The sequence below is a fragment of the Pelophylax lessonae genome (assembly GCF_965119305.1).
Source record: "Pelophylax lessonae genome assembly, chromosome: 5".
NCBI classification, from domain to species: domain Eukaryota; kingdom Metazoa; phylum Chordata; class Amphibia; order Anura; family Ranidae; genus Pelophylax; species Pelophylax lessonae.
Window position 1 is genome coordinate 439,029,640 of NC_138772.1, and position 24,845 is coordinate 439,054,484.

Here is a 24,845-nt window from a genome sequence, read left to right on the forward strand (position 1 = left end):
GGGATAACAACGATTCTCTGACCAATCAGTGGCAGGTAGTGACTGCATGCAAAGGATTGTGGGATATGGTACCGGGTATGGTACCTCTTGGAACCACAGTCGAGGTGGTACTGTTTTTGAGAGCCGTACCATTCGGTTCCATGCAGTGGAAAAGCGCCACCGTACCGAACCGTTCCTACACTGTACCATGCGGTACCAGCAGTGGAAAAGCACAAAAGCGAGCCGAACCGTTCGGTTCCATGCAGTGGAAAAGCGCCATTAGTGAAGGAAATCGTTTTTTGGACCAGCTTGGTCCAAACACACTTTTTAAAGTGACATGAAATATGGGCATCAGTTTTTTAAGGTAAAAAATACTTAGTGTAACTAAACCCTCAAAAGAAAAATCAGTCTGTATATGCAGAATAGCATGCTTGTTATACTCACTGTGGAAACTAAGGACTTAATCTTCTGCATTGTGTAAAAAGGCTGTTTGATCGTGAATGCACAGATCCTCCCCTTCATGCACTGTTCCCCTGGACAAGTCCGGATAAGATACAGTGAGTGGAGTCAGGCTGCACATGCTCCGTGTAGTGTGTATTGCTAGACAGTGGTTAAAGATGCAAGAAAATTTGTATCTTTTGACTTAGCGTAAAATCCATTTCTCTGAAGTACATTGACGGACACAGCTTCAGATCTACATACCCATTGGGTTATACTACCCCCTACAGAAGTAGGACACTAGGCAGAAGAAAAGTCTGGCTATGCCCATCGGCAGTCCCAGGGGGGGTATACTCCCTCTTTCTGCTATAGGCACTTAGTTTAGTTACAAGCAGTGTCAGAAGAAATCCAACTCCACTGAGGGCTGGGTGCTTTGTCCGTCAATGAACATCAGAGAAATAGATTTTTACGGTAAGCAAAAAATCCCATTTACTCTTTCGTTCATTGACGGACACAGCTTCAGATCTTCATAACCATTGGGATGTCCTAAAGCAGTGTTAAATATGAGGGGTGGGAACAGCAAACAAATTCAGGCAGGTTTGCGGTTGTGCCATGTTCTTTCCATTTGGTTATGATAGATTTTATGGTGCTCCTGGGGATCCTCAAAGATTTGGATATTTTTTTTTAGAACCTAACCCTGACTTGTACTTCTCAACAACATTGTCCCTAACTTGTTTGGAGAGTTCCTTGGTCTTCATGGCAGTGTTTGGTTAGTGGTGCCTCTTGCTTAGGTGTTGCAGCCTCTGGGGCCTTTCAAAAAAGATGTGTGTATGACAGATCATGTGACACTTAAGCCCCGTACACACGTACCGATCGTCGTCATACAAACGTTCGTCTTTTCTCCCCGGGATGTCGATGTCTGTTGAAAAGTGCAAAGACAGCACAAGAATTTTGTCTGCCGACTTCAGCTGACTGCAGAAGTGATGTCATGTAATGGTTAACTTTCCCTGTGTTTTTTCTTTTCTGAGCATGCCCAGTCTTGCAAATCTGCGGTCTGTCGGCTGATTTCTATACTGACTGGCGAACAATCGTCCGTTCTGGTGTCGGCATACAAAATTTTTTATGTTTGCAAGAAAGACTCTTGTCCGCGGATTGTGTGCAGACAGCTGTCGGAGGCACCATACTAACAAGCGTACAATCGGCAGATCTTTCGTCCGCCGACGTTTGTATGACGACGATCGGTACGTGTGTACGGGCCTTTAGATTGCACACAGGGGACATCATTTCACTAATTATGTGACTTCTGAAGGTAATTGGTTGAACCAGAGCTTTTTATGGGCTTCATAACAAAGGGGGTGAATACATACGCACATGCCAATTTTCTGTTTTCTATTTCTAAAAACTAGTTTTATGTATATATTTTTCTCATTTCACTTCACCATCTTAGACTATTGTGTTCTGATCCATCACATAAAATTCAGATTAATAAAACATTGAACCTAAGGCTGAAATGTAACAAAGTAGGTAAAAAGTCACGGGGGGTGAATACTTTTGCAAGGCACTGTATGTATAGTATGGCAGCAAATGTGGAAAACCTGAGCACATTCTTTACATACATGAGTGCAGAAAAACAGCCCAGCAGATGTATTGTAAAGACATTCTAAAGGAAATTTGGAGATAAATAGTGAAGAGTTCTCTTCGGCTGTGCAACTGTGATAGGAGGGGGTGATGAAGGATGGAAATGGGCTTTAACAGATCATTGAAAATAATTATATTCCTGTCTTTTCTGAAGGGTATCCTGGATTGGGAGGCACCTTGTTGTTTTCTCCCCTCCCATGATAATACCACAGTGGGCAGTTGAGAGAGAGAGAGAGAGAGAATTCCTTCTAGTCTGTTCATTCTTAATTTGTTATTATTGCAGACTCGCACATCAGGATGGTTGCCTACACCCATGTGATTCATCCATAGCTAGTTCTAAACGCCTTAAAAGACTCATCTTTTCTGTGGTCAGTGTAGTACACGGATCTCATACTGTGACATTGAGAAATTTAGGTTTTGGTACTAAAGCCAATTTCTCCTGACTAAAGTATAATTAAACCTCATGCAATATATAGGGGAGTATAAATGACTTCTACTGAATGTGATAATACAGCAGGCACAGAGGGCTGCAGTTAGTGCACCTCATTTCTATCGTTTTGTTTTCTTAAGCACACTTGTGCATTTAAATCTGTTAACACCTGCACATTAGGGGTTAATTCAGACCACAATTTCAGCAAACTAAATGTATTTCTCTGTATTTTTGATGCATTTCGCCACATTTTCGATGTGTTGTATACAGAAAAATGCATCATGTTTGTCCCCACCCCCCTTTTTTTTTTTAACATTGCACTTGTGTTGTGAATTACGGTGCATTCCAAATGCATTCCATATGGAGAAAATGCAACGTTCTACTTTTTGTTGGTTGCACTGTAACACACTGCACTGGCGTCACCTAGGACCATTAGAGCACATGCAAAACACTGCCTGTGTTTTTCGTGTAGATTAACCACTTGCTGACCGCCCACAGTATATTTACTGCGGCGGTCAGCCCCTCCTGGGCAAAGGGACATAGTACTACATCGCTCGCCCAGGAGCCTGCAGGGGGCGAGCGCGCGCCGCCGGAGGCGTGCTCCCCCTCGTTCCCCTGCATCCCCCGCGCGTGTGACCGGCGGACCTGATGTCCGCCGGTCACTCGCGATCTCCCGGTGGAGAGGGAGAAAGGCAGGCGGCTGATGTAACCAAAGCCGCCTGTCATTCTCCCTGGTGTAAATGCAGAGATCATATGATCCTGCTATGTAGGATCGTATGTGTCTGTGGTTAGATCAAAAGCCACACCCCTTTACAGTTAGAAACACGCTCCTAGGGACACACTTAACCCCTTGATCACCAATAAAAATTAACCCCTTCCCTGCCAGTGTCATTTTTACAGTAACAGTGCATATGTATAGCACTGATTACTGTAGTAATGTCACTGGTACCCCCAAAAGTGTCAAAAATGTCAGTCAGGGGTCCGATCTGTCCGCCGCAATGTCGCAGTCCCTCAAAAGAAATCGCAGATCGCGCCATTACTCGTAAAAAAAAAACAAAAAAAAAAACAAAAATGACAAAAATCTTAACCTTAGTTAGTAAACGCAATAACTTTTGCGCAAACCGATCAAAATATGCTTATTGAGTTTTTTTTTTTTTTTTACCAAAAATATGTAGCAGAAAACAAATTGGCCTAAAATGTTAAAGTTTGATTTTTACTTTTTTTTTTGGGGGGGGAATTTCATATAAAAAAATGTGAAAAATATTGTTGTTTTTTTTCAAAATTGCTCTTTTTTTTTTGTTTATAGTGCAAAAAGTAAAAATCACACAGGTGATCAAATAGCACCAAAAGAAAGCTCTGTTTGTGGGGAAAAAAAGGACGTCAATTTCATTTGGGTACAGCATCGCACAACCGTGCAATTGTCCGTTAAAATCACGCAGTGCCGAATCGCAAAATAGGCTCTGGTCTTTGAGCAGCCAAATCCTCCGGGGCTTAAGTGGTTAAAAACGCAGTGGAATTCGTCTTTTATGAACCAGCCCTGAATGTAGGTTTTCTGGACAAACATTTTCAGCGCTTCCCTTGTTGCTCGATCCTCCCTGAGTTATATGATGTGGAGTAGCGCATAGCCAGGCATAATTCAGCATTGATCCCACTATCGTTATTGTTGGGTATAAGCTAAAAGATGTCACTTTTCTTTGCACTCTGTAAAAAATTATACTGTAGTGCACATAAATTGAAACATTATAATGTTCAAATGTTTTCCTGGTTGCTATAACCTTGACATATCTGAGATTTTTGTTGGCAATCATTAACCTAAGCAGTTTACGTTTGGGCCTCATGCACACTGGACGTTATCAAAACGTCAGTAGAAAGCTGTAGAATGAGTTTCTCAGCTATTTTCTTTTTTTAGCAAAACTATATTCCCACAACAGCTTATGGCTCAAAAACTTTGATGAACGCCGAATAGCCACATTTTTGGCGTTTTTCAGAGTTTTTAAGCTTTTATCAGTTTACTGCTGAAAAGCTCCTCTCAAAGCCCACTATTTGTTGTTTTTTTTTTTTCCAGCCAGAAAGCCCTCCTGCCAACAACTGCTGATAACGGCCTATGTGGAAAACATGCTGGGGAGTTTACTGGCTGTAGAAAAAAACATCTGACGCCAAAAACAGCAGCTGTAAAAACGTCCAGTGTGCATGAGGCCTAATGTTTAGCTTAAGCCTGAGAATGTATTTTTATTTGTTTTCAATTTTGAGAAAGCTGCAATGTTTCCCTTATTTTTAATTCAAATACACTTATTTTTTTTTTAATGAAAATTTGCTTGCTTTCTCATTTTGGTTATTTTCACTTTCTTAAACAGGTGAGGGTTTTTTTTTTTCTTTTGACCTGGAACAACTGTATTGATTTGTATTGTCTGTTGCTGTAATTGTAAGGGTTCATGTACAGCAGGGGGTCTTCAAACTATGGCCCTCCAGTTCAGGAACTACAATTTTTTTCAGGGGCTTTTTTTCAGGCAGTTTTTTTTGGGGCTTTTTTTCCAGGCAGTTTTTTGGAGGGGCTTTTTTTAGGCTTTTTTATTGGGGGGGGGGGCTTTTTTAGGTGGTTTTGTGGGCGTTTGGAGGCAGGCATTGGCCTCTAACAAAAACGCTTGTCATCTGCGAAAAAAGGGGCCATTGAAATGAATGGGATTTTGCTTGTTGGGCGTTTCGAGACTTCAGAGATTAGCGTTTTATGAGCTGAAATACGCTCAGGTGTGAACAGGGCTTTGGGCTCCATTTACACCTGAGCGTATTGTTTTCAGGCTTTTTTTCAGGCTTTTTTTTTTTTTTTCAAGTGTTTGGAGGCAGGCATTGACATCCAACAAAAACGAAAATAAAAAAGGCTTGTGTACTTTTTTGAGCTTCAGGTGACCAAACGCTCAGATGTGAACAGAGGCCATTGAAATGAATGGGATTTTGCTTGTTGGGCGTTTTTGAGACTTTAGAGATGAGCGTTTTACGAGCTGGAAAACGGTCAGGTGTGAACAGGGCCTAAAGGTGGAGGTGCACTCTCCAGTTTTAGAAAATCAACCCTACAGTGGGCCCATAGTGTTTCAAAGTAAAACGCGCTTCACTGCTGTGTCCCACCACCACCACTGTGTCTCAGCTGCCTCCTTCCTCCAAGGTACGGCCTATGCGAAGGCTCTGAGGAAGAGGCATTACCTCGAAACGCGTTAGCCATTCACCGCAACGAGAACATTGGACTCTAACATCATGGAAGTTGTTTGATGGAGTTAATATGCTGGTTTACATTGCATGTTTGTGAGTAGACATTTTTAATATTTTACTAATAAAAGCCTGCTGAGGATAATGGCTAGGCTGGTTCACCCTTCTTGTTTTTGTTCACACTGTTCAGATACATACCTGTCTGGGCAAAGCAAGTATTGGGACACTTGTCTTTATGAGGGCTTGACTTAGTTTGTTTCTGTTCTGGCTTGGGCTGACACTCTACTAAGCTGAATAGTCACTTCCTCCTGGGATACAGTTGTGCTCATAAGTTTACATACCCTGGCAGAATTTATAATTTCTTGGCCATTTTTCTGAGAATATGAATGCTAACACAAAAACTTTTCTTTCACTCATGGTTAGTGTTTGGCTGAGGCCATTTATTATCAATCAACTGTGTTTACTCTTTTTAAATCATAATGACAACAGAAACTACCCAAATGACCCTGATGAAAAGTTTACACACCCTGGTGATTTTGGCCTGATAACATGCGCACAAGTTGACACACAGGGTTTGAATGGCTATTAAAGGTAACCATCCTCACCTGTGATTTGTTTGTGTGTAATTAGTGTGTGTATAAAAGGTCAATGAGTTTCTTGGTTCCTGACAAACCCTTGCATCTTTCATCCAGTGCTGCACTGATGTTTCTGGATTCTGAGTCATGGGGAAAGCAAAATAAATTGTCAAAGGATCTGCAGGAAAAGGTAGTTGAACTGTATAAAACAGGAAAGTAAAAGATATCAAAGGAATTGAGAATGCCAATCAGCAGTGTTCAAACTCGAATCAAGAAGTGGAAGATGAGGGGTTCTGTTGAAACCAAACGACAGTCAGACCAACTAAAATTTCAGCCACAACTGCCAGGAAAATTGTTGGGGATGCAAAGAAAAACCCACAAATAACTTCAGGGGAAATACAGGACTCTGAAACCATGTTTTGTGTCTGCTTTCAAGATGCACAATAAGGAGGCACTTGAAGAAAGATGGGCTGCATGGTCGAGTCGCCAGAAGAAAGCCATTACTACCCAAATGCCGCAAAGTATCCCGCTTACAATACACCAAACAGCACAGAGACAAGCCTCAAACCTTCTGGCACAAAGTCATTTGGAGTGATGAGACCAAAGTTGAGCTTTTTGGCCACAACCATAAACGCTACATTTGGAGAGAAGTCAACAAGGCCTATGATGAAAGGTTCACCATTCCTACTGAATGAAAGATAAATAAAGTAAGCGCTGGTACTAGTGTTGTAAAATGATCCAACAATAAAAATAAATAGAGTGAAAAGTGCTTGTGTAAAATTCAGTGTTCAAAACTTTTATATATACAGGTAAGTGCACCAAAAAATTCCAAGTAATAAACAGGACTCTGGTGTTAGTCCCCTTTTAATATATAACTGATGTGACATATATATGCAGATCTAAAATATAAGAAAAAATATAATTGTGCTACAAAGTGGATATATAATCAATATAGCAAATGTGAAAATATTCAGTGCAGCAGAGTGAAAACATAAAAGTCCATGCAATATATCCAATGGTAGGCGTGCAAATCCGTGTTACACCTCGTGAGCTTGTGAAAAACGTATATGCTCGCCAGTAAATGGCAGGTCACACAGACCTACAAACGCTCATATCAATACTCCAAATCTCTGGGAAGCACAAACTCCTCCTCCTCACTCCTTCAGCTAGGGTCCCCTGGATATCTCCCCTGGATATTTACCTCAATCTAGTATAAATGGGAAACAATAGTGTAATCCTGTTTTATTTAATTTGTAAGACAAAGTAAAAATGGATGCTTACATATATAAGTGCTTACCTGGCACAGGAAAGGCTTAAGTTGCTATATTGGAGCTTCAGCTTATGGCAGTATGTTCCCATCTGATAGCCTTGTAGTGTGGCAGCGGTCGGCGTGCGTTCCATGGCCGCACCGGAAATGACGGCGCTGGTTCAGGATGTCCGGGCAATGGTTAGATAACAATGCATTTCGCAAGGATGCGTCATCAGGAAGCAGACTTCAACAATGCTTCCGTCATCAGGAAGCAGACTTCGGCAGCACACACATTTAAAAGGGGCAGCAGGTCATTGTATAGTGTTGATCTACTGGAAAAATAGGCGCCTTCACCTAATTACTCACCATTCCTTCAGTGAAACGTGGGGGTGGATCGCTGATGTTTTGGGGATGTGTGAGCTACAAAGACAGAGGAAATTTGGTCAGAATTGACGGAAAGATGAATGCAGTATGTTCTCAAAAAATACTGGAGTAAACTTTGCAATCATTAGCCTGGAAGCTGCGCATGGGACATACTTGGACATTCCAACATGACAACGATCCGAAACAGAAGGCCAAGTCGACCTGTCATTGGCTACAGCAGAACAAAATGAAGGTTCTGGAGTGGCCATCTCAGTCTCTTGACCTCAATATCATTGATCCACTCTGGGGAGATCTCAAATGTGCAGTTCATGCAAGACAGACCAAGATTTTACAGGAACTGGAGGCTTTTTGCCAGGAAAAATGGGCAGCTTTACCATCTGAGAAGATAAAGCCTAAATACCACAAAAGACTTTAAGCTGTCATTGATGTTAAAGGGTGCAATACATGGTATTAGGAACTGGGGTATGTAAACTTTTGATCAGGGTAATTTGGGTCGTTTCTGTTTGTCATTACGATTTAAAAAAGTAAACCCAGTTGTCTGATAATAAATGGCTTCAGTCAAACACTAACCATGAGTGAAAGAAATGTTTTTGTGTTCGCATTCATATTCTCAAAAAAATGGCCAAGAAATCAAAAAATTCTTCCAGGGTATGTAAACTTATGAGCACAACTGAAGGTCAGTGTAGCCCTCAGGCAGAGAGGTAGGGAGAATGACAATAGGATGGGCTTCTGATTTCCTTAATCAGGAAGGGAGGATACCCTTCAAAGGCGCTTTTCAGTGGCTCCACAGAGGGTCAGGTAAGCTTTAAATCCCTGTTCTTATCTGGTATCTTTGGTGTTTCAGGAGCACAGTCCTCCACTTCTTTGGTTTTAAAAATTTACTGTAGCTATATTCTCACTCTCAGGTGTTCTCACTGATTTGAAATGCCTGGGAAGCAAACATGGGTGCTCTCCTTCGCGCCCTCCCATTTTGAGGGTGGATGAGGCATTGGAAGGATGAGGAAGAGTTGGGAACTGTTGAGAATCAGAAATCCTCGGTGAGACATGCACACAAGACCTTGGTAGCTCATTGGTGGCATGTACGCACTAACCTTAAGTTAACTGTACTGGAATCTTCTTTTTCTGCAAAGTCACTGACTTTGGGTCATGGCAGCTAGCTAAAATTCCAAAGCCCTTTTCAGTGGACCTCCACTTAAAATGTAGTGATTGTGAATTGGGTTCACCCAGAGAAGGTGTTTTCACTGCCGAAGTGTTTTTCGCTCACCAGTACTCCATAGAGGAACAATTCTACAGGGAGTTAGGGCTAAATAAGAAGGCCAAGGTGACTGGTCAAAACCAGTGATGTCTTTGGAGTCTTAGTAGAGTTCCCTTTGTAAGCAGCCAGCTTTGAGCCCCACACATATACCCTACCCAGTTTTGTAAGCAGAACTAAACGCTTAGGCCTTCCAGTTATGGGGGTAAAAATTCTCACAAAGAAAGGGCTTGCCGATTCGCATGCATGGGGGGGGGGGGGGGAATATCTAAAGGTTTTCGTTAATGCCTGGTATTAAAGTCTTGAGGACTGGGTTTTGTATCAAAAGGCTACAAGCTAGAGTATCTTTGGATCCGCAAAAGAGAGTGGGTTTTCTTTGTTTTCTTTCCTGGAAAGACTGCTATCCAAGAGGTCGTCACAAGGGGGCCTTAGCCTTCGGCTTATTAACAGCCCCCACGCTGTTTATCAAGATTTTGGCTCTGGTTCTGAGGTTGTTGAGGGCCCAGGGTATCGCCATTTCTGTTGACTTGCTTCTAAGGGAGCAGTTGGCTTCGAAACTGACTTGTAATGTCCAGCAGATGAGTCCTGGTGAAGTTTGACTGGGTACTGAGCCTTCAGAAATTGGCACTAGTTGCGATTCAACGCCTGGAATACTTAGTTGTTCACCTTAGAAAGATGAACTTAAAGTCAGTTACAAATACTGTAGCTGTTTACTTTTCTCATGAAAGGATACTTACCTGCCTTGGGTTTCAGCGTTGTCCTCACCTAGGCCAATTCTTCGCTGGTATTCAGGTCCCTAGTGCCAGCATGTTTACTCTGGGAAGCTGGCTGTGACTCCTTGCGGTTTCACAGCTAGCTTCCAAAGGGGCCCTACTTTCTGTCCTGCTGTCAACAGTTTCATAGAACAGGAATGAAGGGAAATCTGCAACAGTGAGACAAACAGAAATGAAAAATAGGTAAGTCTGCAAGTTGTCTGACAGTTTAAAAACTTGTGGGTAATATATACAGCAGGTGTGTCCAACCTTTTGACCTTCCTGGGTCACATTGGAAGAAGTGGATTTGTCTTGGACCACACATAATTTACACCAATGATAAAGCTGGGTACATATGAGCAGAACATGGTCAGTTCTGCATGAATTGGCTAACTTTCAGCCCATCTTTACAGCTGTCTTTTTCTACAGAAGCTGGTCTTGCGTCAGGCTCCTGTGGAATGGTCATGCTGGAAAACCAGCATCTGGTCAGCGCTGACAGCCAGTGGCTGAGAGCACTGATTAGTGTGTAGTGTGTTCTGACCGGAGGCCTTCCCCACCGCTCGTGTTACTACGGCAATCTCCCAAAAACCCTTGTGTACCCCATATTAGGATAGCTGATGAGCAGAAAAAGCTGGGCAGATCACAAGTTAACTATCAACGTTCTAGATGATGTACCTAGCTAAATAATAAAACTTTTTTTTTCGTCACACTTGTTCTTCACACTTGTGCGATGCGGGAAGGCTGCGAATTCGCAGCCTGTTCCCGCATCGCAAACGCACTCCTGGCAGTTCACACTGCCATATGCGATACGCAGGGGGTGTCAATGGAATGTTAACGACACCCCCAGTTTAATCGCATATCGCAGTGCGATCTGACAGTTCGCACAGGATCGGATTGCACAAGTGTGAACCACTGTGCGATCCGATCCTGATGCGGCTGGAAAAAAGGGTCTGTGCGTGTTTTGGTGTGGATACAGTGCGAATTCAGCCATACAAAGTGTATGGCTGAATTCGCATCCGCACCTTCGATTGCATGTAATGAAGGAGCAGTGCGCTCCGATATTACATGCGATCGGCGCACTCGCAAAAGTGTGAACCGGCCCTAAAAGTAAAGTGCAACCTAAAACTAGTGCGATATTTGACACTGTTTTGGTAAACTAACACATCAATATTTTGGTTTGATCAGGGTGGATTTGATTTAAAGAGCAACTGTCATCTCTGTCCCGCAGCGGCGACTCCTCTGACCCGCTGTTGACTCACCAACAGTCCCTTTCACTTTAATGGGACTGCTGGTGATGCGGCAGTGACGCAGCTGGTGAGTGGATGCCTCTAACATGTGCTGCTATGATGGATCTGAAATCACAGATGCTCTTTAAACTCATTCTTGCTGGTGGTTACTGTAAAATTGTGTGAATACATCAATGCATTGCATGATATCTCCACTTGCAGAGCTTGGATTCATTGAGTGAGTTTATCAAGAATGTAAATATTGCAGAGTATACAGCCTCATGCTACATAACCAAGCTCCGTTTCATGCTGAATAAACTAAATTTATTAATGTGTCTTTACCAATTGCTGCTTGCCCACCGTCAAATGAGGAAGTGCCTGTTTTTGGCGCTCCTCGTCTCACACTGTCTGAGTGTATGGCGAGGGGAGCCGATCAGTGGCTCCTCCTCGAAGGGGTGACCAGGCCAGGTTATTAGGGCACTGATTAAAGCCCCAGCAGTGACACTAATCAGTGCCCATCAGTGATGCCAGTCGCTGCCTATCAGTGCCCATGAGTGCCACCTATCGGTGTCCAATAGTGCCGCCTCATGAGTGCCCATCATCAACATTTACTGACAAACTAAGAAAAACTTTTTTTTTTCCCCACAAATTTTTTTTTTTTTGCGTAAAAAAAAAAAAAAAAAAAAAAAAAAAAAAACCTCAGTAATGATTAAATACCACCAAAAGAAAGCTCTATTTGTGTGAAAAAAAAGGATAAACATTTAATTTGGGTGCAGCATTGCATGACCACGCTATTGTCATTTAAAATGTGACAGTACTGAAAGCTGAAAACTGGCCTAGGCAGATAGGGGGTGAAAGTGCCCAGTGGGGAAGTGGTTAAATATAAAATCCTATCTATTATATATATATATATATATATATATATATATATATATATATATATATATATATATATATATATATATATATATAATCTCTCAATATGCTCATCAGATATTTTGGTTCTAATTTTGTTTGTGTGCTTCATACTTTGCAAATAGTTGCTCACAAACATATAGGTGCTGTTGAAAACTGATGACTTGAATAAGGTGTGATTGTGAAGTTTTTATTTGGGAAGAGACATCATATTTTCCCTTGGCCGCATGTGTTCACTAAGTGTAAACACATCTAGGGCTCTTTCACACGGTCCGCTCCGTAGGCGGATCCGTGTTGCTCAGCGGGGATCGATCCGCGATCCCCGCTGAGCCGGGCGGATGACAGCTCCGTCTCCGCTTGCAGAGCGGAGAGGGAGGTGTCTCAGCCCCCGCTGCCCTCTATGGGGGATCGGATGAGAGCGGACCGCTTGTCCGCTCTCATCAGATCTGATCCGATTACTGAACGGATGGAAAAATACGGTTTCCATTCGTCCAGATTTCAAGCACAGGATCGGATGCGGATGGCAGCTGACACCCGCTGCCCCATAGAGCTGCATGGAGGATCCGATCAGATCCACCTAAAAAACTGACAGGCGGATCTGATCGGATCGCCCGTGTGAAAGAGCCGTTACAGTGCACTCAGAATCTGGTGCAGCTGTGCATGGTAGCCAATTGGTTACTAACCTCAGCTTGTTCAATTAAGCTTTGCCAATAAAACCTGGAAGCAGGTTTCTTTACAAAGTGAGTCTACTTTTGTGCACTTCAGCTTTAGTACATAAGCCCTTATGTATGCATTGACACATAGGCTAAGGCCTCTTTCACACGGGCGCACATTATGCTCAGCGGGAGATCAATCCTCCGATCCCCGCTGAGCAGGCGGATGACCGCTCTGTCTCTGCTCTGTGTGCAGAGACGGAGCTGTCAGATTTCCGCTGTCCTCTATGGGGAGATCGGATGAGAACGTTCTCATCCGATCCTCCAGACGGATGGAAAATAGGGTTTCTATCCGTCCGGATTTCACGGACAGGATCGGATAGCAGCGGGTGTCAGCAGAGATGTCTCCACTGACACCCACTGCCCCATAGGGATGCATAGAGCATCCGATCAGGTCCGCCTGAAAAAAGGGGCCTAATATGCAGAGGAGTTTAGAGGCAGGAAAAAGAAAATGCCTGACGCACCTAGGAGCAGCTGAACGTCCAGTGTGCATGAGACCTTATAGGTCTGGACTTTTTTTTTCTCTTAAAAACGGCCTCATACATTTTCATGCCACGCATTTCATTTTCAATTCCTTTAAAGATTCCTGAGGTATGCTGTAAACACCTGAACTGTCTTCAAACAGCAAGCTTTGCTTGGCTCAGGACAGTTGTATGCACAGGACCTGTTGTGTTTGAAGTACCGACTGTGCCTGTGCTTTTTATTTGACATCTTCCCAGTAGGAGAAAACACTGATGGTATAAAATTAATGTATTTTTATCCAGGTTGTCTATGTACACTGATCCAAAAATAGCAGGTGCTTCTCCAGGCAAATTTCCCTTTCATAACTGCACTTGTTGTTATAACTGGCCTTGCTTTGCCTTATAGGGCAGCTACATCTAACCGTTTACATTTTATGTTTCCAGCTTGACTATGGAAAAGAAGAAGTTGACTGTTTATACTGTGCTCTTTGTCGAGAGATTTAATAGTGTCAGATGCTGCACTGGCTGTTACGTTTAGTGAGAATGGTTCTGCAACAGGTTGCTCATAATATGGAGTCGGTAAGTTCGCCTTACAATATACTTGATTGATTGAAAGGCAATGTAACACCATAATAAATTTTGTATAAGCATAAGTTTAACATTTTTATGTTTTCTCCAGGTTTCAATTTGATTTCCTACTCCTATTACTATCCTTTCTTACCAAAATGTGGGAATCATTCTTATGAGTAATAATCCTCGGATTACTGTGACTATATGCAACCTAAGTTGAGGTGCAAATGAAAAATTAAAACTCGGTACAAAGGACATTATTTAAAATCAATAGGGATGTGTCCCTTCTGCTCCTGGCTCAAGCATTAGGTGAACCCCCACTCCCGCTGCTAAAATCTTCCAGTGTGGCAGAGATTTGTAGAGGTGACAGATTTTACAGGCGCTTATCAGAAGTGACGACTAGGGCTGCCCTTTGTGCCCACCTCCTCCATTCATAGAAGCTGTAACATAGCTTTTACAAGTAATACACAATCTATGAATGGAGGAGGCAGCCCTTTCTTTCATCTGCCTGTTCTCCATTCTCAGATTGCTCTTCATCAACAGAAGTTATAGCAGCTTCGCCTAATTGAGGAGGTGGGGTGGAAAGGACAGGCATAGTTGGCACTCTTGACAAGTGCTGGTCACAGGTCTGTTAGCTGTATTAACACTGTCGGACTGGATGATTCCGGCTAATGCAAGTGTCAGCAGCACATACCCTATTCACTGTAAGTTATTTCCCTTGTGCTGATTCGTATTTTTTCATTTGTGACTAAGGCTTTAATTGTGACATGGTAACAAAGGTTTTGATTGCCATCTTGGAGAGGACATTGTTTACATTTCAGCAGGTTCAGGTACTTTTCACATGTATTTTAGAAAAGACTGTTTACAGAGCTCAATAGCTGAAAATATTAATGCATTTAAGTTAAGTCATATGAGTGACTCCTTTCCCCTGTTTTCATATGGCTCTGCTTAAGGTCTTAGGTTATTACAATGTGAAGTAACCTATATTAGGATTTTTTTCAGGTTCTGTGGTCAAGTAAACCATATGGCTCATCTCGAAGTATTGTCCGAAAAATTGGGTCAAATCTGCCTATGATACAGTCGCCAAGAGTTCACTTCCAGGTACGTTGTACATGTAGTAACAGTTGTTACTGAGATTAGAAAAGTAGGCAAGCTGTGTGTATGTATACTGTGTATATACAGTTGTGTTCAAAAGTTTGCATACCTTGGCAGAAATGTTGGCAGTGATATTGAAAATATTGACTGATCATGCCAAAAACTCATTTATTTAAGGATAGTGATTGTATGAAGCCATTTAATATCACACAGTTGTTTGGCTCCTTTTTAAAGCGGAGTTCCACCCATTTTTGGAACTTTAGATCTATGTAATCCCCTTTTAAAATGGCTTTTACCAATGGAAACTTTTTTTTTTTGCTAGTAAATACCTTAATTTCGGCTTTATTCCTCCTCTCCTCACTTCCTGGTCCGATCTGCGATGACGTCATTCGGCGATCCGCAGTGTCTGCTGGGATGTATTCTATTCCAGAAATCTCGCAGTATCTGTACTGAGCCGTGCCTGTCCCGCCTCCGCCCCGCCTTCTCTCATTGAGTTGCATTGTATGAATGTACTAAGGCCGTTCTCTGCCCCGCCTCCGCCCCCTCTCATTGAGTTTTATTGCAATACAACTCAATGATAGGAGGCGGGGCGGAGGCGAGGCAGAGAACAGCCTTAATACATTCATACAATGCAACTCAATGAGAGGAGGCAGGGCGGAGGCGGGGCAGAGAACAGCCTTAATACATTCTAAAATGCAACTCAATGAGAGGAGGCGGGGCGGAGGCGGGGCAGGCACGGCTCAGTACAGATACAGCTACTGCGAGATTTCTGGAATAGAATACATCCCAGCAGACACTGCGGATTGCCGAATGACGTCATCGCCGATCGGACCAGGAAGTGAGGAGAGGAGGAATAAAGCCGAAAATTAAGGTATTTACTAGCAAGAAAAAAAAAGTTTCCATTGGTAAAAGCCGTTTTAAAGGGGATTACATACAGCTATGTATTCCAACCTATTAAAAATGGGTGGAACTCCGCGGCTGCATGCAGGGCGAATATCTCTTAAACCGTGCAGGTTTAGGAGATATTAATTTTACCTACAGGTAAGCCTTATCATAGGCTTACCTGTAGGTAAAAATTTATTGGCGGAGTATACTACCACTTTAAAGTAGACTGTTCCACCAGTGGTGGGTCCTCCGGTTTCCAGATTGAACAAGGCAACCATGATTCTGGTTGGAGTCCCCAGCCTTTAAGGATCCGGTCTTCACAAAAGTGTTAGTCCCGGTGCTAGCAATGTTATGCCAATGGGGGATCACTGTACTGGGCTACTTGGACGACGACCTTCTGCAAGTGGAGTCCCCTATTGCTCTGGTGAAAACCTGGAAATCATCATACGAACTCTGCGGGAGTTCGTCTGGATTCTGAATTTTTCAGAAGTCTGCTCTGGTTCCGTCCACAAAGCTGGACTATCTTGCTCTGACTCTGGACTCAGCCTTTGCTTCTTCCTCTGATCAAACACCAGAAATTGCAGGCTGCAATTAGTCTCCTGCTGTCTAGCAGAGGGACATCCTTCCGGACTTGCATGCGGGTGCTGGGCCTGATGGTGTCTACCTTTTTGAGGCGGTTCCTGTTTGCACAGTCCCATACTAGTTCACTGCAAAGGGAGATTCTGGCCAAAAGGGACAAGACTCTGAAGTATCTGGACAATTGGATCTAGCTGAGCCAGGGAACGAAAAAGTCCCTGATATGGTGGATTTGTGCTTCGGCTTGGCAAATCATTCCTGCCCTGGTATTTGACAGGGGTCCCCATGAATGCCAGCCTATCCAACTGGGGAGGCGTCCTTGGCGAAAATTCTGCTCAGGGGATCTGGACACTGGAAGAGTCCTCGAAGGGATGTCCATTGCGCATTCAATCAGACAATGCCACAGCCGTGGCTTATGACAATCACCAAGGGGGCACAAAAAGTGTCCTTGCGGCTCTAGAGGTAGCTGGCATTCTAAGGTAAGCAGAGTAGTTTGTTCCAGCCCTCTCCGCCATACACATTCCCGGGGTGAAAAAAATGGCAGGCAGAATACCTCAGTCGGCAGGCGTTGGACCAAGGGGAGTGGTCCCTTTATCCGGAGCGGTTTCATCCGTTGTCTCTCTAGTGGGGCATCCCCCAGGTGGATATGTTGGCATCTCGGCTCAACAGAAAGATGCAGAGGTTTGTGGCTCGGTCACGGGATCCTCTGGGCACACGCCCCAGAAGCGCTGGTGGGGTCAGTATTGTCTGATTTTTTTTTTTAAGACTGCAGGATCGAGGCAGAAGACATTCTGTGGTCATCTTAGTGGCACCAGACTGGCCTTGCTGGGCTTGGTACGCTTATCTGGTGCAGGTGGTCGCTGAGAATTCCTTAAAAGCTTCCTCTCAGGGGGAATCTGCTGTCCCTAGGACCGATCTTTCATCCTGCTTTACAGTCGCTGGCTTTGACAGCTTGGTTGTGTAACGCCAGGTGCTGATGGATAGAGGTTTGTCTGAGTCGGTGATTCCAACGCTGTTAAAAGCTAAGAAATCTACCCCTAGGAAGATCTACATTGCGTGTTGAGTCTCTTGAGGGTGATCCTCGCTCCTTTTCAGTGGCTCGGATCTTGACCTTCCTTGAACGGGGGGGGGGGGGGGTTGAACAGAAATTGGCCTTGAGTACCATCAAGGGCTAGGTGTCGGCTTTGTCGGTCCTCTTCCAATAAACCTTGGTCACACACTCCCTCGTGGGTAACTTTCTTAAGGGTGTCCGATATTTGTTTTCTCGAGTGTGGTCTCTGTTGCCGCCTTGGGACCTCAATTTGGTGCTTTTGGTCCTCCATATGCCTCCCATTGATCATCTTTTTTTAGATTCCCTTGCTTATGCTGTCCCAGAAGTCACCTATCACCTCTGCGCGCAGGGTGTCGGAACTGGCGGCGTTATCCTGTTGTTCACCTTACTTTGTGATTCAGAAATGAGGTTGTTTTTCTCCCCTATCCGTCGTTCCTCCCAAAGGTTGGCTCTGATTTTTATTTGAATGAAGACATTGTGTTGTCTTCCGTGTCCCAGGCCAAAACATCCAAAGGAAATTGCCTTGCATGCCTTGGATGTGGTCCGGGCAATTAGGGTCTATCTGGCAGCTATGGAGTCTTTTAGGAAGTCAGACTCGCTATTTGTGCTCACTGATGGGCCTTGGAAAGGGTTGTCCGCTTCCTCTGCGACCATTTCCAGATGGATCAGACAGACAGTTATTCAGGCCTATTCCATCAAGGGTCAGGTTCCTCCTTTCCCTTTTCAAAGACCCATTCTACTCAGATGCTCAGTGCCTCCTGGGCCTTCTATCATCAGGCGTCAGTAAAGCATATTTGCAAGGCAGCCACCTGGTCGTCGGTGCACACATTCACAAAGTTCTATATAGTGGATGTGTTGGCATCTGCGGATGCTTCTTTTGGCCGCAAGGTTTTTCAGGCTGCTATTTAGAGGATTTGATCCTCCTTGAGGGTTTGTTTTTTTTCAGGTGGGCTCCAGTTGTGTTGGTTGAGCTCCTGTTTCCTGGTTAGCTACTGTTTTTAGCCTTGGGAATTTTTTTACTGTTCCCACCCCTCATGTTTAACACTGCTTTGTCCTAATGGTTATAAAAATTAGGAGCTGTGTCCATCAATGAACGGAAGAGAAAATTGTTTTTTTTGACTTTCCGTAAAATCCATTTCTCTGATGTCCATTGATGGACACAGCACCCACCCCTCTGTGGAGTTGTAATTCTTCTGACACTGCTTGTAACAAAACAGAGTACCTATAGCAGAGAGAGGGAGTATACCCCCTGGTACTGCCCATGGGCGTAGCCAGATTCTTTTTCTGCCTAGTGTCCTACTCCTGTAGGGTACAGTATATAACCCAATGGGTATGAACATCAGGAGCTGTCCTTCAATGAACATCAGAGAAATGAATTTTACGGTAAGTCAAAAATACTATTATTCCCTGCAGTAGCCTTGGAGCTGTACTGGAATGAGAGCATAAATTTTATATAAAACACCATAACACTTACATGACTACCATCAATTGACATTATATTTCATGTCCGCTGCAGTTATCTACCAAGATGGTGAGGTAGCAGTCCAACGCCATACAAGCTTGTTTTTGTTTTGACCACCTAGAAGTTGGAGTCTCATAAACCACTATAACATAAGCAAAATAACAAGTGATGGCGCCCTAAATGTAAAATTGAAAGGTGAATAAGTGCTCCTTTTAACTGATTTAAAAAACACACAAAAAAATTAAGAAAATTGTGTAAAGATAATGGCGCTTCACTTGTGTACTCATTAGCAAACAAAAAAGGAATATGAGCATGTAAAAAAAACTACATTACAAGATTAATGACGCAATAAAAAAAAAATAAAAAATGCAAATTGAAATTGAATGGGACTACGTCCAACACCAATTATTAATTATAAGAGGTGCTTCTATATAGATGTTGCTTCACCACGGATGTTCAGAGGGTAGATGGCAACTCACCAGAGGTGTTTGACCTCTTTTTCAGAAGGCCAAAATGCACTTTTGAAAAACCAGATTGGTTCCTGAGATCACACCAATCCACTCCAATGATCCCTCAGGTTATAGCTAGAAAGTAAAAAGCAAGCATAAAAAAAATATTACACTCACATGTATCGGTGCCTAAGCCTGGCACTAGGAGTCTACAGCATGTGTGGATGTGGTCTGTCTGTTTAGCGCCAGCGTATGCTCCACGCCTCGTTCTCAATTCTGGTCCTTGGTAGAGGTCACATGGGAATCCAGAAGTGACGAGTCCCCGCTCCGACGTATGTTTTACTGTACTTTGTGTGTACATACAGAGAAGTGCATGGCTGTATGTACTTGCACTTGTGTAAACGCTGATGCTCTTTTGCATCTGCGTTTACCTGCACAATGCAGGTGATGTATTTTCATGAATGTAGAATTTTCTTTGAAATATTTGCTCGGGATTGTGTGCAAGTCTGAATGGATGGAGGGCATCCCATGCTACTACTTGGCAAGATTTCAGTGAATGGGGTTTTTTTTGCAAACTAGGTGTTGTAGTAATTACATGAACTGACATTTTTAATATTTTATGCAGCCCATTAGTGATGGGGCATTTTAAAACCAAAATAAATTTGATGGTAGAAATAATGTTAGTAATGTTTAGTGTATCTTCATAAGAGCCTGTCTGTAGGAGACAAAATAATATGTAGACGGTGTGTTCCAGTCGGTCAGTTCTGTAGACTGCAGTGTGTAGTGAGAATGATATCTTTGTTCTCGTTATGTAATTCCTGTTGCTTATAGAACAATGAGGGTATTTAGCACAATCCGTTGGCCATGAAAAGTTGACTGGAACTCTTATGAAATGTTTTGTACCTGGTTAATGTGCAGGTGTTTGCCTAGTTTTATATTTTCCTCCTTACAGCCCAACTCCAGGGAAATAGCAACCCCTCTCGTATGCCCTCTGATAGTATGAAAAAAAATATATCCAATTTCATATTTTACTTACCTGACTATATTGTGGGGATCCTTTTTTTCTTGTCTGCTTCCTGGAGTCTTCCTTTGGGTTTCCACATCACTGTCTGGACGATGTGGACACCACTTATTGGTGGAAGTGACACTTCCAGCAGCCAGGTTCTCTTTTGTACAACAGGAGCACGAGATCCAAGTTGGAATAAAAGCAACTACTTTATTAGCAAAAATGTATAGCATGCTTACAGTTAAAATCTGGTAGATGAGCATGGGAAGCAAAAGGCACCAGGACAGACACCTAAGCAGGCTAAGCTGAAGTTGCAGCAACTTTTGCTCTAATTGCTGGCACACAGGGATCTTGCTCTGGCAGCTGTCAAAAGAAGCGCCAATCTTTCTCAAACCTCAAGGGGAAAGGAGGAGTTGTCCGTCAAAATCCAAATCCTCTTAAAGTGGTAATATTATTTATTTATATATATATATATATATATATATATATAAAAAAATATGATATATCCCCCCAATAAGGATGTTACCTGAAGTTTGGGTATAACATTTAATATGCGTACATTCAACAGTAACTTAGAAAATGTTGTTCTATGGGTTTTTTCTCTTATTTTCCTTGTAATGATAATGAAATATTTTGTAAAGTAAAAATGAAGTAGTTGACGTGGTTTGTAAAAACTTCATGTTTGTGTGATCTCTCTTCCTCTGCTGCATCATTTCTGTGAAGGAACACATTTGTGAACTGCTAGGTCAGTGCTTGCTCTTAAGTGCTGCATGCCTTACTGCTGTTTTGTGTGCATGTCTATCAGAACTGTATCCAAAAATCACTTTTTGTTTACTCCTAATAATTGATATTTCCAGAAGTGGAATCAATATTTGTGATGTAAATATTAACGAGCACCTGTAACTGATTTTGTACTAAAATGCTTTAAAGAATGTGGGTAGGAATGGTAGACATTAGCCAATTTAATATGAGGTTGAGAGTATTTTGTAAGTGTGCAATTGAGCCCTTTTTTGTAGGGTAAGTCCCACTTTGTTTACAGGATAAGTTCCTTTCATAACCTGTACATGTTACTAAATCAGCAGCCCCTGTTGTGACCGCAAGTGGGGGATCTTCTCCCCGCATCCGCTGTCACAATTTGAAAAGAGCGTAACTGTGCGTGGTTCTGCCCCTTCGCTGCGTCATTCATTAAAAGTTCTGGCAGCAAAAGTACAACTACCGTCAACCATTGCGGCTGATGGCTTTTAGTTCTCAGTGAATTTTGAGAGCGTTTGTGAACGCTCTAGTAGTTTTATTGATTCTTCCTGTCATTTAGTAACTGCCTAGTAGTGCAAGGTACAGGCAGACAGCTACAGTGGCCTGACACTGCACCGTCATTGAAAAAAAAAATAAATAAATGCACACATTTTTACCTGCAACAAGATGTGCATTTGATGCTTGGAATGGGCTTCCAGCAGAGGTAGAGTGTCAATGGTTTCAAACATGCTTGGGTAAAACTTAGATGTACACTGAAAAAAAGTTAATGAAAACAAAAGGCAAAATGTGTGTGCGCGCCTGTGTGCGCGTATGTATGTATTATAAAAACAAAAAAAGGCAGACTCTATAGACTATTTGATCTTTTTTCTGCTGTCACTTTTCTATGTATGTTTTTTTTTTTTTTTTTTTTTAAAAGGTGAACTTATTCTTTAACCTCCCTGATGGTATTCCCGAGTGTGGCTCTGGGTTAATTTTCAGTACCAAAAGCGGTAACCCAGAGCCACACTCGGATTACCCCAGAATGTTACTCAACTGCCCTGCGCTCCCCCGCCGTCCTCACTGCCATCCTCTCTCTCCCTGCTCTGTGCACGACCGATTTCCGGCACTTGCCTTCCGATTCTCTCCCTGCGAGCGTTGCGACGCAGGGGGTGGAACCGGCGGCAAATTCAAAAGTGTAAAAACACTAAATGACATGATACAAAGTTGTGATCCTAACTGATTACACTGTATCATGCCATTTCACCACAGGATTGCACCTGGTGACTTTTTTCTAGTGCCTTGCCTGTGCTTATCCAGTGCTTTGTGCCTGGAAAATTTTGAACGATCATGGCGACAGTCAAACTGCTGGAGCAAGGAGGGGGGGTGGGTGGATGGGTGATGAATTTTCCCATGAATTGCTATCGCTTAGTTCTTCAAGTAACTCAGTTTCGCTGTCGCTATTTTCCAGTTCGTCTAAGAGCGCTTTTGCACAAAAAGAATGCTTTTTGAACACCATGGTCGTTCTCATTTTTCCAGGCACAAAGAACTGGATGAAATTGCATGATATAGTGTAACCAGTTAGGATCACAGCTTGGTATCATGTAATTTAGTGTTTTTACACTTTTGAATTTGCCGCCGGTTCCACCCCCCTGTGTCACAACGCTCGCAGGGAAGGGAACCGGAAGACAGGTGTCGGCATTGGCCGAGCACACAGCAGGAGGACGGCGGGGGATCGCAGGGGAAGGTGAGTTTTAAAATGTAAAACAGATTTCTATGCAAAACAATGTACCGCTTTTAGCACAGAAATCTGGACATAATCAGACCGCCAGGTAGGTTAAGCACCACCACCAGACAAACAGTGTGGGGGATGCACAAGATTAGAGAAGGCCTTAAACCCAACTCCAGGAAACCTAAAAACCCTCTTATGTTGGGGCTGCATTCACACTGCGAGGGTTAACAGCTCATTTATGTCCAGGGGCCAGAAAAGCAATTTACTTAGCAGTTTGACTGCCTCATGGTTGTTGCAGTGCTATGATCCCTTCTTGGGCTTTGTCAGTGGACTACACTGCCAGAATATTGGGGAGAGGAGCCTGCAGGAGAGGACGATCAGGTAAAAGGTGCCTTACCAAATCCTATAGACATAACCCTTGCAGAGGAATTAGGTTTTTTTGGAGTTAAACTTTAAACAGCAACAAATTCAAAATGTACTTCAACCTTTATTGTTGGAAGAACCTGGTGTGGTGTGTCTGTCTCTTCTTAACAGCACAGTGTTTATTAGATAACAGCTGCTCTTTTAAGGGCTTGTTCACACCAGCGAGCCACACTGATCGCAGGCAGCTAGTGTGGTCCAGGAGACACTTCCTACTTTTTTTTTTTTTTACACAGAATTTTATTGAATTATGGCAAGTGGATTTTCAGTAGCGTTCTGGTTACTGTAGTGATGTTGCGATGCAGGGGTTCTTCTTGCAACCTGCCTTGCTGAAAAAAAAGTACTTCTTGCAAAGAATTGTGATTGAACACCACTGCAAACGAGGCAATTTTGCCTTGTCTGTGTGTTGGCTACCCTGGAATTAGCTGCCAGCGTAGCCCCAATGCATCTGGTGTGAACGTGCCCTAAAAGTATTCTAATAGCATGCAAAAATAAAACATTTTGCTTGTTAATTGCAGTTTATTCCATATCCTGTTGCACTAAATTCTGACAATCAAAATGGTGCTGTGGTACCCTCCTTTGCTGATGTGGGATGGGTCGCCGATGAGGAGGAGGGAGAAGCATTTACTAGGCTAAGGTAAGTTTGACTTAATGTAATGCTATTCAAATCCATGAATGTAATTAATATCCTTAAGTTTTGGGTAGCAGGATAGGGCATGTGGCTAGTAACTGCAGCATGTGTGACCACAATACCAGTTGCTGGTATTCAATCAAATTTGTGAAACTTTCTGTTTCTGTACACTTTTTTCTGTGCTCTCCTTTTTTACTTGACATTTGTAAAAAAAATGTTGTCCTTGGGTATGCTTACATTTGGGATGACATTGTGGTGCCTGTGTGGGTGGTCGCCCCCGGGCTGTGCTCCTTCACCCTCGTTCGTCGGCCAATAGACAGATGCCAGTGGCGGTGCGGTGGAGGTCACTCCCAGGGCCCCCCATCTTGCCCGGATGCTCCTATATCTCATTATTTTATATGACAAAGAGCAGGAAATCATTCTTGGTCGTATTTACTTATGTTGTCCTATTATGCATTTGCTGCGATGTTATGCACTTTTAGATTCATATCTTGATGTCTCCCACAGATGACAATCGCTTGTACTTTACCATTTTGTCATGTTTATTTTTTTTCCTTTATGTATCGTGTGCCTTTTAAATAAAAAAAAAAAATTGTGAAACCTCAAATCTCGCTTAGCTTGTAATCATATTGATTGTTAATTTTTTCGTTGGGAGATCTTGTCTGACTAGGTTGAGTTAGATTAAATACTTGATTTTCTTTAATTTTATTTATTTACGTTGTACTTTCTTTCAAAATATATTTCTGCCTTAAAATAACTATTGTGATATGTTTCTAGGGCACAGAATCATGTGCACCAAAGTCTGTCATTAGAAGACGAGTTGAGCCATTATGATCAGCCACTTAGAAGACAGGTATCCATGCCTGCTCTTTTGAAGGAGGCACCAGAGATCAGATTGCAGCCAGCAGCCAATGAAGAGGCTTTGCAGAAGATCAATGCATTGGAAAATGAACTGGCTACTTTGAGAGCACAGATTGCCAAGATTGTTACTCTCCAAGAGCAGCAAACTGTGACTGCAGGTATTTCTAT

The 24,845-nt window shown here is 42.9% G+C and overlaps 1 protein-coding gene across 1 annotated transcript in view; it reads left to right on the top strand.

The window, feature by feature from the left end:
- Positions 1 to 24,845, top strand: part of MTFR1 (mitochondrial fission regulator 1) — a 53,164-nt gene that overhangs the window by 16,474 nt on the left and 11,845 nt on the right. The window contains exons 2-5 of the mRNA XM_082259878.1: positions 13,655 to 13,789; positions 14,783 to 14,881; positions 23,704 to 23,822; positions 24,594 to 24,835. Coding sequence (XP_082116004.1) covers positions 13,724 to 13,789; positions 14,783 to 14,881; positions 23,704 to 23,822; positions 24,594 to 24,835 — 526 coding nt within the window. The 5' untranslated portion in view covers positions 13,655 to 13,723. The remainder of the gene's footprint in view (positions 1 to 13,654; positions 13,790 to 14,782; positions 14,882 to 23,703; positions 23,823 to 24,593; positions 24,836 to 24,845) is intronic.